This window comes from Prosopis cineraria, unplaced genomic scaffold (assembly GCF_029017545.1).
Source record: "Prosopis cineraria cultivar Desert tree isolate PC_DT_omini unplaced genomic scaffold, ASM2901754v1 PC10, whole genome shotgun sequence".
Lineage (NCBI taxonomy): Eukaryota > Viridiplantae > Streptophyta > Magnoliopsida > Fabales > Fabaceae > Prosopis > Prosopis cineraria.
The window spans coordinates 17,337,236-17,350,344 of NW_026555341.1; the positions used below are offsets into that span (position 1 = coordinate 17,337,236).

Sequence of the window (13,109 nt, forward strand, 5' to 3'; positions counted from 1 at the left end):
TGTAAATAACTACATTGGGTTTATACCGTGTTTCATCATCATGCCAACAACAGCTTCAGCTTTGGTAACACTTCCTTCCTTACAAAATGCATCAACTAATACATTAAAAGTATAAATATCAGGGTTGATGCTTTCAAGTCTCATTTGACTGAACAACTTTGCTGCTTCTGGCCATTTATCCATACAACACAAACCATTTATCATTGAGGTGTAGGTCATAGCATTAGGAGATACTACGTGACCAATCATTTCATGAAATAAATCACTGGCTTCTGTGATGAGTCCTTCCTTGCAAAAGCCATCAATAATTGTATTATACATAATTAAATAGGCTTAACCCGCCCTCTGGCCATCTTTTGGAGAAGTTTGACAGCACATCTTGTTTTCCCTGTTTTGCATAGCCCATTGATGAGGGTGCCGTAACTAACCTCATTTAAGTTAAACCCTTTTACTATCAGATCATCATAAAAATCTAAGGCCTTCCCGACGTCATCATTGATGCAAAGGCCCTTCATCAGTGTTGTCAAAATTATCGTATTTGGCTGACAACCCATCTTAAGAATCTTCCCGAAGACAGAGAAAGCAAAAGTCATTTGACCCACGTGGCAGTAACAATTAATCAAGACGCCAAGAGTAACGAAAGAAGGCGTGAATCCCTTAGATTCCGCGAGTGCAAAAAGAGAGATAGCAGTAGGATGATGTTTCATCCGTGCAATAGATACTAAAGCCTTATTGATTTGAACTATACAAGGTCGGGGATGCCTATGAAGCAAGGCGTGGAAAGAAGAGACAAGCTCCTCAATCCTTAGAGGATTTGTGGAATTGGAATGGAGACAGAAGTAGAGAGGAAGGGCATAGGAAGGAGAAGGAAGGAATGAAGACGGAGACGATGCGGGAAAGAAAGGAAATTTGGGGAAGGCATACCTTGAAGCGCCACAAAACATCACCTTTAGCCTTCATATCCTTCGCCAAAACACTTTGCTGCTCCGAGATGCGGACGTCGACCTGAGGGGACAACGAAAGTAGTCTCAGCCTGAGGAGGAGCCACCGCTCGTTAAAATTTTTAGGAAAAATCAGGGAGGGTTCTAACGCAATTGTATTTCCCATCAATGCAAATGACTATTAAAGTCATTTGAATTTCAGTTCAATATAATTCATTATAAATAAAATTAATTAATATGATTAATTTTATTATAATTAATTATGTTTTAATGTGATTATGTTTGATATTATTTTTTTAAAAGTGATTTTAATATAGTTGAGATATTTGGGTGATTTTAATCCAAATCAATTTATATGTGAAAAGTACAATAAAGGACCTTTTTTAAGATGTAAATATTAATATAATTATTTATAATATTATTAAATTTGTTAAATTCAATTCAACAAATAAAATATGTATAATAGTGGTCCAATTAATATTTATAAAATATTTAACATATATATATATACATATAATTGATTATAAAATTGTATTTAATAGTTATATTAAAATTAGAATAATCTTTTATAATTTCAATAATTAATATTATTTTTAATATACTATTATGGGGTCTTGTTAATATAAAGGAGAATTACAGTTAGGTCCCACACAAGAGAATTAATTACTACAAGGTCTATTGACAATTGAATTAAACTGCTTTGAATTAATTACTGCAAGATCCATTAACAACTAAATTAAACTGTATTGAACACAAACAATACATTTTAGTTTAATTGTCAATGAATCTTAAAATAATTAATTTTTTTATGTAAAACTTCAATATAATCGTGGCTTAATATGAGGAAAGACTTCATTTCATAGTAACATGAGATGGGAGGAGAGGAGTAAGAGACGTCACACATTCACAAACATGCCGAACATATTTGGTAAGTAAGAATTTTGACACATAATAAATGAGTCCAGGAGGTAGAATTGAAAATCATAAGCTACCCCAAGCTGCTTAGAGCAAAACGAAATTTTAAGATGAAAAATAGATCATAAAAAAGTATGGGTGTTTGGATTCTCTTTGTCAAAACCTTGATTATTGATAGATTGAAGGTGCTTGATAAATGGGTTTTGGGGATGTACAAAATTATAGAGATGTTGCTTGATAAAAAATAATACCTTTATGGTTCAAGATATTTTTCGATCATGAATTTAATAGTCAAGAATTGTGTCCTACTGTGTATATATGTTCTCATCTCTGGATGGAATTATGTTTTAAATGTTGAAAAACACCTTCCTTAATTTATGGCTAGGATGAATAATTGTTTCAAGAACATTGAGTTGTGCGCTCTCTTCATTTTTTTTTACCTTCGTGTACTTTCATTTGATGGGTAAAATTCTTAGCTTATCAATCTGATCATGAGCTGATTCCCCGCCCCCCAAAGAAATAAAGAATTCAGAGTCAACCAAGTCTACTTTGATTATTAACACTTTATTTAGAGTTATCCTGTGAGATACAAGCTTGGCGTTGCTTGATGAATATATATAGGGCCCTATACAAGCTTTGGTTTTGCCCTGAATAGAGAACGTGGCCTTAGTTTTTCTCTCCTTTAAAGGCCAAACCAAAATGTATACATTCGGTCCTTCACAAAGTTTCATGACTAATATTAATGAAGAAAATTTATTAAAGCTGTCACCTTGTGTTTTTGATTTTGCATATTTCCAATCTAGAAGAGTCTTGGTGGTGATTGAGTTCTTTGTCAATTAAAAGGAAATACATCCATGTTTATAAAAAAAAAAAAAGACGTTAACTTAAAAGTGATTGGCTATTGGATTTATGTTTACACATGGTTTGTCAATTGGATGGTTAGCAAGGCAAAATGTAAAGTTGCAATACCATGCGTTTATATGGTTTGGTTATGTTTTGCTTTATTATTCTTTTTTTTTTTGGTCTTGGTTCTCAACAAACATGGCTTCAGTCGTCCCAAATAAAATTAGTTGTGTGAGATTTTAAGAGTCTCCACAACTGTTTAGAATAATCTCATATTATGTAAATCAATAAGATTTCGCAGGTGTGAGAATCAAATTTATATAGAGGTTCCAATGACTCAATCATTCAAATTATTGTTTTTTCTTTTTAGATTTTAAAATAAATAAAATATTTAATAGTATTGTATGAGATTTAAAAGATCCTTGTTGGTACTCTGATTAATTACCTCATCACGTGGGATAAAAAATGCTCATAAATATTGTGATTATTGATTTGTATATAGTAAATGAATGAATGATTTTTTTAAATAATTATATAATAAAAATTTATAAAAAATTAGTTAATTAAATTAATGTATTTAAATTATAATCAAATTTACTAATTAGATCTTTTAATCACATGAGACTTTAAAACCTCCATAGATCTCTATAATAATCATATTGTCGTATGAGTCAATAAGGTTCCACAAGTATAATGATTACAATTTTTTTATAATATATATATATAAGTATATACAGGCATAATAAATTTAAATTAAAAAATATATATATTTAAATAAATATTATCTAATTCTTTTGTCGCATGAGATTTTTGAATCTCTGCAGATATTTAAAATAATTATATTACCGTGTGGATCAATAAGATTCTGCAAGTACAATGATTAAGATTTTATATAATACATGTTTAAAAAAATTAGAATAAACATAAATATATATACAATTAAATGCTTAATAAAGTAAATAAACTAAGCTATTTAACTCTTGATGTGTGAGATTTTAAGATTCTCCACAGATATTTAGAATAACCGTTATATCATGTGAGTCAATAAGACCTCGTAAGTATAACGGTTAAATTTTAAAAAATAAAAAATAAAGATTTTTCAACAAAAAAATAATTTTAAATTATTTTCCTTACAAATTCAAATTCAGGTAATAAATAAAATTAAATTATTTTTTGCAATTAACATATACATATCCAAATTTTAAAAAATTATTTTTGTTTTTCAACTTATCTCTCTTCAATAATAATAAAATGCAAAAAAGTAAAACTTTCATTCCAAATTACGTGAGCATTGATCCTTCTAACAGGGTACGTAGGCCCTTGACTCTCATCTTAAATCAAGTTCGCTTGTAAATAAATAATAATTTTCTTTTCATATTTAAATTTAATTTTTAATTTTTTTTATATTTATTTTTAGGGATGAATAATAAAAAGAGTAGTTAAAATAATCTTAAAAGGTTATACTAATTACATAATTAACTAAGATAATCGTTCTATAGAATAGGTGATGTGGGGTGTGTAAAACCTTCTCCACTCATAATTGAATCCCAAACTTGTTTCTGGTTACGAAAATCATCCTTATCACCTTCAGTTGGTTTCCCAAGATTTTTCCTCAAAATCTCAATGGCGACTTCTCTTCTTTTTTTTCCTCATGATGATTGGGCCACCACGTTGCACGGCCGGTGTAACAATAGTGGATGTTGTCTTGTACATGATGGAAAGACTAAGATTTGTAAATTTCATTTCCTTTTCGTGCAAATATATACATAATTTCAATTATAAACGAAAACTATTTTCAAATTACAAAAAAACATCTTAAAATATAGACATAATCTAAGTTGGAGAATCTAATTTCATAATCCTATAATTTTTCCTTCTCATTTGCCTATTCCTATAAATGTAAGTGGACGTTCATGGATGGCATTATTGGGATGCTCCACCAGCCAACATAATATGCCACACCTTATGATCGATAGTTCTTGTGTTGTGTTTCTAGACATGGTAAACGAAGGATGGTCAACATTGATGATATTGTTCCAGAATTTGAGCCATGTAATGAGATGAATTTCACAATCATCACCGCATAACAAAGGCAATAAAATGAAATATGAATGAATATTTTGTTCAACAACTTTTAGCTTCTATTAATAGGTTAGACTTCTTTAACAAATTGTATAAATAAACAAACAATGTATAACACAATATTCACTATGGATAACATAAGGTTCATATATTGTCACCTAAAAGTCCATGTTATTTCAATTTATCATTAGGTTAGGTTTAACAAAAGGAATGCTCAAGTTAGGCAAACATGGCACAACATAATATTCACTACGCATAACACAAAGTTCATATATTCTCACTTGAATGTCTTATGATTCCAATTTATCATTAGGCTAAGCTTAAATAATGCACATCTCAACGTTCAACAAAAATAACTCAAAGTTCATTTTGCACAATAAATACTCCAACATTTTTTATAGAAGATTTTCTTCATATTGGATCATATTTTATTCAATTCATGTGTAAAACTCCAATATAAATAAGTCAACCATCATTATTGCATAACAACTAATCCACTCTAAAACTTTCATTACCAAAATGGTTCAGCAGCCTTTATCTCATATTAGCAGTAGAATTAGAAATAAAATTCTAATTTCAACAATATTATATTTAACTTTGTACAACAAAAAGTCCATCTCATATATACCCTACTACCTCATGTAGAGCCCCTATTAAATGCTTTCATTAAATGAACTACTACATATTAAATGAGTGAAGATCATCTTTGTCGCCACTTCACCAGCAACTGACATGCAATAATGACAAACCTTAAATTATTTCTACCCTTAAATGATTTATGCAGTAACAACAGATGCCTTCATTTTTACAGCAATAATAGTAAAAATCTTAGCTTATTTCTATAGCAAGAATGTGAGAAACCTAAAAACTTCTAGCTAAGATCTTAAAATCATCAAAGCACTGCTTAAGATGAAGAGATTTTGAAATCTACGTATCTCAAAAGTTACTCCTCTCCATTAGAAATTAGAAACCTTCCCATTCTTCAGCTAAATATCCATTCCTGCACATTTGTCATTCTTTCTTTGCGTTCAATTTTATTTCTTTCCATTAAGGGCAAAATAGTATTTTTGCTTTGAAGAAATATTGCACTTGAGGCTTCAAATCCTATAGAGTAATTTCAGATTCATTTAGGCCCTAAGTAAAATAAACTTGGTTTTTAAGACCCTTAATGTCATTCCTCCTATATATAACTTGAGTTTGAAAAAATGGAAGAGATTCAGATTTTTCTCTCAATACATAAATTGCATAAAAAATAATTAAAGCCTTCTTGTGCAAAAAAAAAAAATGAATGTGAGATCTACAATAAAAAAAAAAAGAATGGATATTTTGTAATTGATAATTTATGAAGTTCATAAAATTTATTTTTAAGGAGAAAAAAAAAAACAGAGAGATAGCCTACCTAAGCATAAGGTGCTAATTTGGACTTCGTGTGAATATATAAAACATTTTTGGCTCTAACAATTTTTAATTTTAACTTAATTAAATAGTCATATAAAAATGAAATATGGATGATATTTTATAATTCATAAGATAAATGATAAAATGTAAAAAATATAAGAAAGCAAAGTTTCATAGAAAATATTGGATCTCAACTTGAGAGAGAAAAAAGAAATGGCAAACATGAGACCTATACTGTAAAAATATGTGTGAAACTTGCAATAAAATTGCAAATTAAAATTACAGAAATTCTTAAATGGTAGGAATGTAACCCAACGAAATTTCTTTTTTTAATTTTAATTTATACATAATAATATATGTTTTAAAAAAATAATTTGATGGCTATATTTCTAGCATATAAAATAATAAAGTGTACAATAAAATTATTTATACTTTCAGTATGTAGAAGTGGAAGGGTAATAAACTTTAAAATAAATATATTGTCATTAAAATAACTTTTAATACGTAGAATTAAGAAACCGTTCGCTTAGCTCCTTGGATTCTTAAAGCACCTTTATCTTTAAATTTAAAACCAAATTCTTAATAATTTAGCTTAGAACTAGGCATGGAAGCCCGTACTTTTCTTTTTTTTATATATTTTTAATTTTTTTTTAAAATTAAGTTTTACATCATAATATTACATATTCATAATCTAAAATACAAATTATAATACTCTAAAATTCAAAATAATATATATATATATATATATATTCTAAAGTTTAAATTTAATCTAAAATTTTAAAATATCTCAATTTTACAAGCTTAAATAAATATGAGTTTAAATGGGTTAATGTGCTTAAGCTTGAAACCAAAACTCTTTTTTCATGGTTTAAACAAGTTATGGTCAAAAGCCTTTTAATACAAATTTTTTTAATATTTTAAAGCTTGAGTCTACTCACAAAAACAAAAACAAAGAAAAAAGGATAACCAAATAGCTTAATAAACTTTGTATATATTCTCGACTCTAATTATTTTTTCAAGTCAATCCTTATTAATTACGCTCACAGTTGGACCTTGAAGCCTCTTTTTTGTTTTTTTTTTTTCAATTTTTACTTTTTGAAAATCAAGTTTGACATTAAAATATTACATATTCATCACCTACAATACAAATTATAACGCTCTAAAATTAAAAAATAATATAAATTATAATTTTAAAGTATTAACACACATTCCAAAGTCTAAATTTAATTCAAAATTTTAAAATACATTAATTTTATAGTTTTAAAATAAATCAGCTTAAATGAGTCACCAAACTCGAGCCCAAATCTGATTTTTAGGGTTTAAACAGGCTAGGTTCAAAAATCTTTTTATACAATTTTTTAAATTTTTTTAAGTTTGAGTTTGAAAAAAAAAAAAACATAAACATGTAGCTCAAAAGCCCTAATGTCTTTCTTTGTTTGAAAAAGAAAAACATAAACATGTGAATGGCATTAATCTATAATTTTAGCTTGAAGAGCCATTTCAATTTGGCACTTATACCTTTTTTCATCCTTTTTTGGGCCAAGTTTTTTCTCCTTTTAATTCACTCTGTTGTGTTTACTTCGTTAAACATGTTAGCCCCTGCACTTTTTGAAATCACTTGGAGGGACTTACAGAACATAGATGGCATTAACTTTGGACCCTTGAAACGTTCAAACTTCAAAGGCAACATAATGCAATAAGGGATCATCATTTACTGGAGAGTTTCGCCCTTCATTCAACATAAAACAAGAGGGCAATTAGGAATCTCAGTTCACCGAAGAGAATGGTTTTAAACATTAGGAACTTAAGTTACGCAGAAAGCAATTGGGTGATTCAACTTCTTCTTCATGTGATCGGGCGACTTGACTTTGTCTTCATTTGACAAGCCAATCTTGTTCACAAAAAAGAGAACATGTAATTCAGAACACATAATGGCATGCTTGCTTTGATTCTTCTGTAGTAGAACATTTGATGCCCGAACTACATCTATGTTCAAATGGCTGCTGTGAATTTAATAGGTTATAGTGTAATTTAATGCACTTCATAGTTGTAGTGTAATTTCATTTCAGGATAATAACAACTAGGTATATTTTGACAGGTTCACTTATTGAATTTTTCTTCTCTTGGAAATGGTTTCCTCTCTAGATGGGCCATAACCCCAAACACATCTTTTGATTTCGTGTCTAACACTTGAAACTCATCCCATCAGTGAAGACTTCCCACTAATATTGATTTTCCAAATGGTAATTTTTCCCAGCACCTTTGGAAATTATGTAATCCGTATAGCAATTCTTGTAGCTGCAATACTCATTTCAGATTCACTCTCAATTATTATTCATTGTGCATGCAATACTTAGTTATATCATGCTACACATGCATACTAATTAATTGATCATTCTCTTTCATGTCGTTGTGTGCCTATAGAACCCCTAAGCTTTTATTTCTAAAATATAATGATGCAGGACTTAGTGGAAGCAATACGGGTTGGTGGCAGCTCTGATTCTTGAAAAGTTTGAAGAAGAGAATGAGAGGATGAAGGAAGAGAAACAACATTTGAAGAAAGATAAACTTGCTGTCATTATGCAATTTGCCGTCACAGGAACCACACAATTGGCAGGATAATACATTTTTGCTGTCACAATATTTTTTTTTTAATAATACTAAGAAACTTCATTCGCATGAATGTAAATGGGTACAAACTAAGAGGGAAACTAATCTAATATTGCTGTCACAATATTAGATGTTTGTAAAGACAAAGATTACAATGTTGGGAGCACATTTTGTATGAAAAGAAGGGGACAACAATAGAAAAATCCCACTCACGAACAGTAAAGTAAAAATAAATACCAGAGCCATTTAATAAACTTGATAAAATAATAACACAAAAGAGTAAATAAATTCTAAATAGAGTATAGCTATCAAATATTACTTGAGAATACCCAATTCATTCTTCTGTATCTTAACAAAATTGAATTAAGAGTGTCAATGGCTAATTGTCCTGGTGGCAACATTACCTCTCTCCCTTAAAAGAGGTTTTAGATTCAAACCCAACATTGACATGTGTTGCATACATGTATGGATGCGTGTGTCTCCTTTTTTTATAAAATTTTAAAAACAATTAGACTAAGGGCTGCTATTTCCACACCTTGCGAGCCAGAGATAGGTTGTGAGCTACATCTAATCTGTGAGTTTGCATTCAAAGCTTGCTTGAGTGCTGGACTGTAAGTTCTTTGATTATATCTCTTTTCCCCACAAAATTTACACTTATGATTTGCATTGCTTTTTTTTTTTTTAACTTGTTTTGAGGTAGTGGCTCATCTTTTTCCTCTCTACACTTCTTTATTCTAGCCCACATTTCCATGTTTAGGCTGTAGCATAGGAGACTAGCATTCAAATACATTAACTTAGAAACAGAATCAGTTAGCAACAAAAAATGTAGAATAAGGAGAAGAATGCTCAAAGAAGATGCATACACGTAGAAGAAGAAAGTGCATACACCTATAGAGTGGAGAGTAGATCATAAATATAGAATACTTTCAAACCTCTTGAATATCAAAACTGAACAAAAACACAAGAGACTGATCAAAGTCATTGCCCTACAGCACCATCTTCACTTCGTACAACACCGAAAACAGAGACCTGCGACTTTCAAAAACACTCTTGTGTTTTCGTTTCTCCCTCAACGTTTCTGAGTTAACGGCGTTGGTATCTCCACAAGTCCCTGAAGCGATTTCAAAAATTTCAAAAAGTGTAGGGGATGATGTGTTTAGCAAAGGAAACATTAAGGGGGAGAAATTCTTAAGTATATCAGGTACATCATATTATTTAAGGTTTGTCTAATAAAAACTTGACATGTAAATGGTATTAAATATAAATTAATTTTGATATTAATAATAATAGAGAGAAAAAGATAATAAATTGAATTTTCATTCTATTATAAGAATAAAATCAATTAAAAGAATTTCATACAAAATTTTATTTAGATTACTTAAAATATTTTAATTGAACAGATTATAAATGACATGGTACATCAGGTCTATTTAAGTATTTCTCCATAAAGGAGGGAATCAAAGGGGGAAAACATAGGTAACAAATTAAAAATGAAAAGAAATTATAAGTACTAACAAAATGATTTTATCTTTTCAGTTCTACTGAAACACTTGGCTTAGGGGATAATAAATTTTATAATACAATATACTGTTAAATTTTTTATTACATACATACAGGGTAACAAATTACAAAAATTTAATAAATTATTATATAAATAAGTGTGATTTAAATTTTTTTCACTTCTTTCTTTTGCATTTCATTTACTCTTTTAGTTTTATTTATAGGGTATCTCTATTATTTTTGTATCTATTTTTACCCTTTTTCTCTTATCAAGTGTTAGGAACATTATTAAATGTTAGAATATTTTATTTTTAAAGTATGTACACTCACTTTAGTCTTTATCATACGGTACCTTCAACTACCTCACTAGAACTAAGGAGAGTAGTTAAATTATTAACTTTATCTAAACATATAATAAACTTTTAATTTTACCCTCTATTTAAATGAAAAATTTTTAAAATTTGCATTTCATTCTCTTTCTTTCATAGTTAATTAATTTAAATAGAGGTAATATTTAAAAAAATATAAGTAATACTCCATAGTGTGTCTTATAATAAAGACAAAAAAAACTATTTTTAAAAAATATCTTATAATAGAGACCAGAAAGAGTATTTAATAGGGCTATTGTTAAAAACTTGCTAATTTTTTATACATAGTTAATGAGTTTTAAATTTTTTTTTAAATTTTGGTTAAATATAATATAAATGAATTATAAATAAAAGAAAAAATATATTAAAAAATTTCCAACCTTCTATTTTTAAGAAATTGAACTCACTAAAATTTTATTTCCTCTCTATTTTCTTATATTATAATTAAGAGTTTGTATCACGTGCATTGCACAAAAACAAAATCTAGTTAGAAAAATAATACTTAGATATATGATAATTTGGGTTAAGGTGTATTTTTATTTTTAAATTATTTTTTTGAAGCACTAATCAACCTAAATTTAAAGGAGGAACAATGTTGTCTATAATATAAAGTCTTCAATTCAGAGAAAGTTGGTAAATTTGAAAGTTAGCAGATAAGAAAATTTTAAAAAGTTAGATGGTGAGTTTGTGGCACTTGAAAATAATAATTAAGAAGCAATCATCAAATCACCATCGCAATGACTCTAAATAATTAAGAAATATTAAGCGTAAAAGAACAAATTGGCTCTAAATGTTACTCTCTTGAGACTACAATATAAATCATAATAAACTAATTCAAGGTTTATAAATAATATTAGTTGAAACTTTAAATTTTTAAAAAATGTTCACATCTTTCCATTTATACATTCGTTGTATACCTTATATAAAAGCCTCAATAATAGTAATTTAAACTTCAAGCCATTTTTTTTTGAAAAAGAGTAATAAATGAAATAGGGATAGAATTAGAAAAATAAATATAAAAATTATCCAACATCCTATATTTTCGACCAAGTAAGATTTCTAAATAATAATTTATATTGTGATTCAAAGTGAGTAAGTCTAAAAATATCTAAAACCTTAAACTCATTTTTTATGTAATGTTCATTTTCAACTTGCGAAAATAATACAATTTGGCCTATATCATAAATAAAAGTTAATTTTAATCATTAGTTAACTAAAAAAATGGTAGAAAAGGACTTTGAAAATTACATACAAGGATAAAAAAAAATTTATTGATTCATTTCTATAATTTTTTAGATCTTTTCCAAATCAACCAACAGCCAAAGTTAATAACAAGAGTCAAATTGCACTGTTTTTAAAATTTGAAGGAGACCATTATACAAAAAATAAATTTCCAGTTCTAGATGCTCTTAAACTTACTTCCTTTATCTCTATATATAAGAAATCTTCTCGAATCTTTTTTTATCTCTAAATATAAGATATTGTTAGTACTTTTTTAATACGTGGACTATTACACCCTTATTAAATTGATAAGAGAAAATGATAAATACTTTTATTAATTTACTTTGGAAGAAGAGAATCATTTTTTATGTAGAATAATTAGGGAAAAATTAAAATGTTGACATGTTTTTAATTAAATAACAAACTTTTATTAGATAGCATAATTCGGTTAAAAATATCTTATATATAGAGATGGATAGAGTAATAATTTAGGAAAAATATTAAATTTTAATAATAATAATTTCGTTGTCATTTTTTTTTTGTGGGTACAAAGGAGGGTCTAGACCCGAAAATACATAAACTTTATAAATCAATTATATATTAGTTTAATTTATAAATCAATTAATATAAAAAAAAACCTCCACTTACAAATTTTTGTTACGCCAGTTGAATTACAAATTCATGAAGGACAATTTGATAATTTTTCAGGACATGCAAATTATCGCACTACTTTAATTTACAAGTCAATTAATGCAAAAGTAATATTCACTTGTAAATTTTAAATACACAAGTTAGTTTTTATTTAGAGAATTTACTTACAATTTTTCTCCTTGCAAACAGTTAAATTCATGGAAGTTTAATGGATAGATAAAATTACTCCAATTTCAAGACTTGAATCGCCACATTGCATCACCGTTTTGAGTTTAGTGACCGGTGCTCTTACAAAACTATTTTAAAAACAAAAATGCACTTCACTCCTAATAAATATTTGGACAGCCAAAGACTCAATATATGATATTTTTTATAAAAAAAATCAAACACAGCGAACATAAAAATCCATTTTGTGGGATAATTGAACATTAGTATCTTTTCTTCAATTTACTAACAAAAACGAAAATTCACAAGCATGCATATGTGAAAGCAAAGATAGAAACCACTTTAATTTCTCACGCGTAAAAATCCTAAATGTATGAAAAATGGGTCAACAAGCAGTTAAGCATGATCAAAATCA

General features: G+C 28.0%; 1 protein-coding gene across 1 annotated transcript; it reads right to left on the reverse strand.

Moving 5' to 3' along the window:
* Window positions 1–9: 9 nt before the first annotated feature.
* Window positions 10–944, reverse strand: LOC129322463 (pentatricopeptide repeat-containing protein At1g62680, mitochondrial-like). Its single transcript, XM_054968778.1, has 2 exons — window positions 429–944; window positions 10–288 (listed from the first exon to the last, which is right to left on the reverse strand). Exons 1-2 carry the CDS (start codon window positions 942–944, stop codon window positions 10–12), a joined length of 795 nt encoding a protein of 264 aa, XP_054824753.1.
* Window positions 945–13,109: the final 12,165 nt, after the last annotated feature.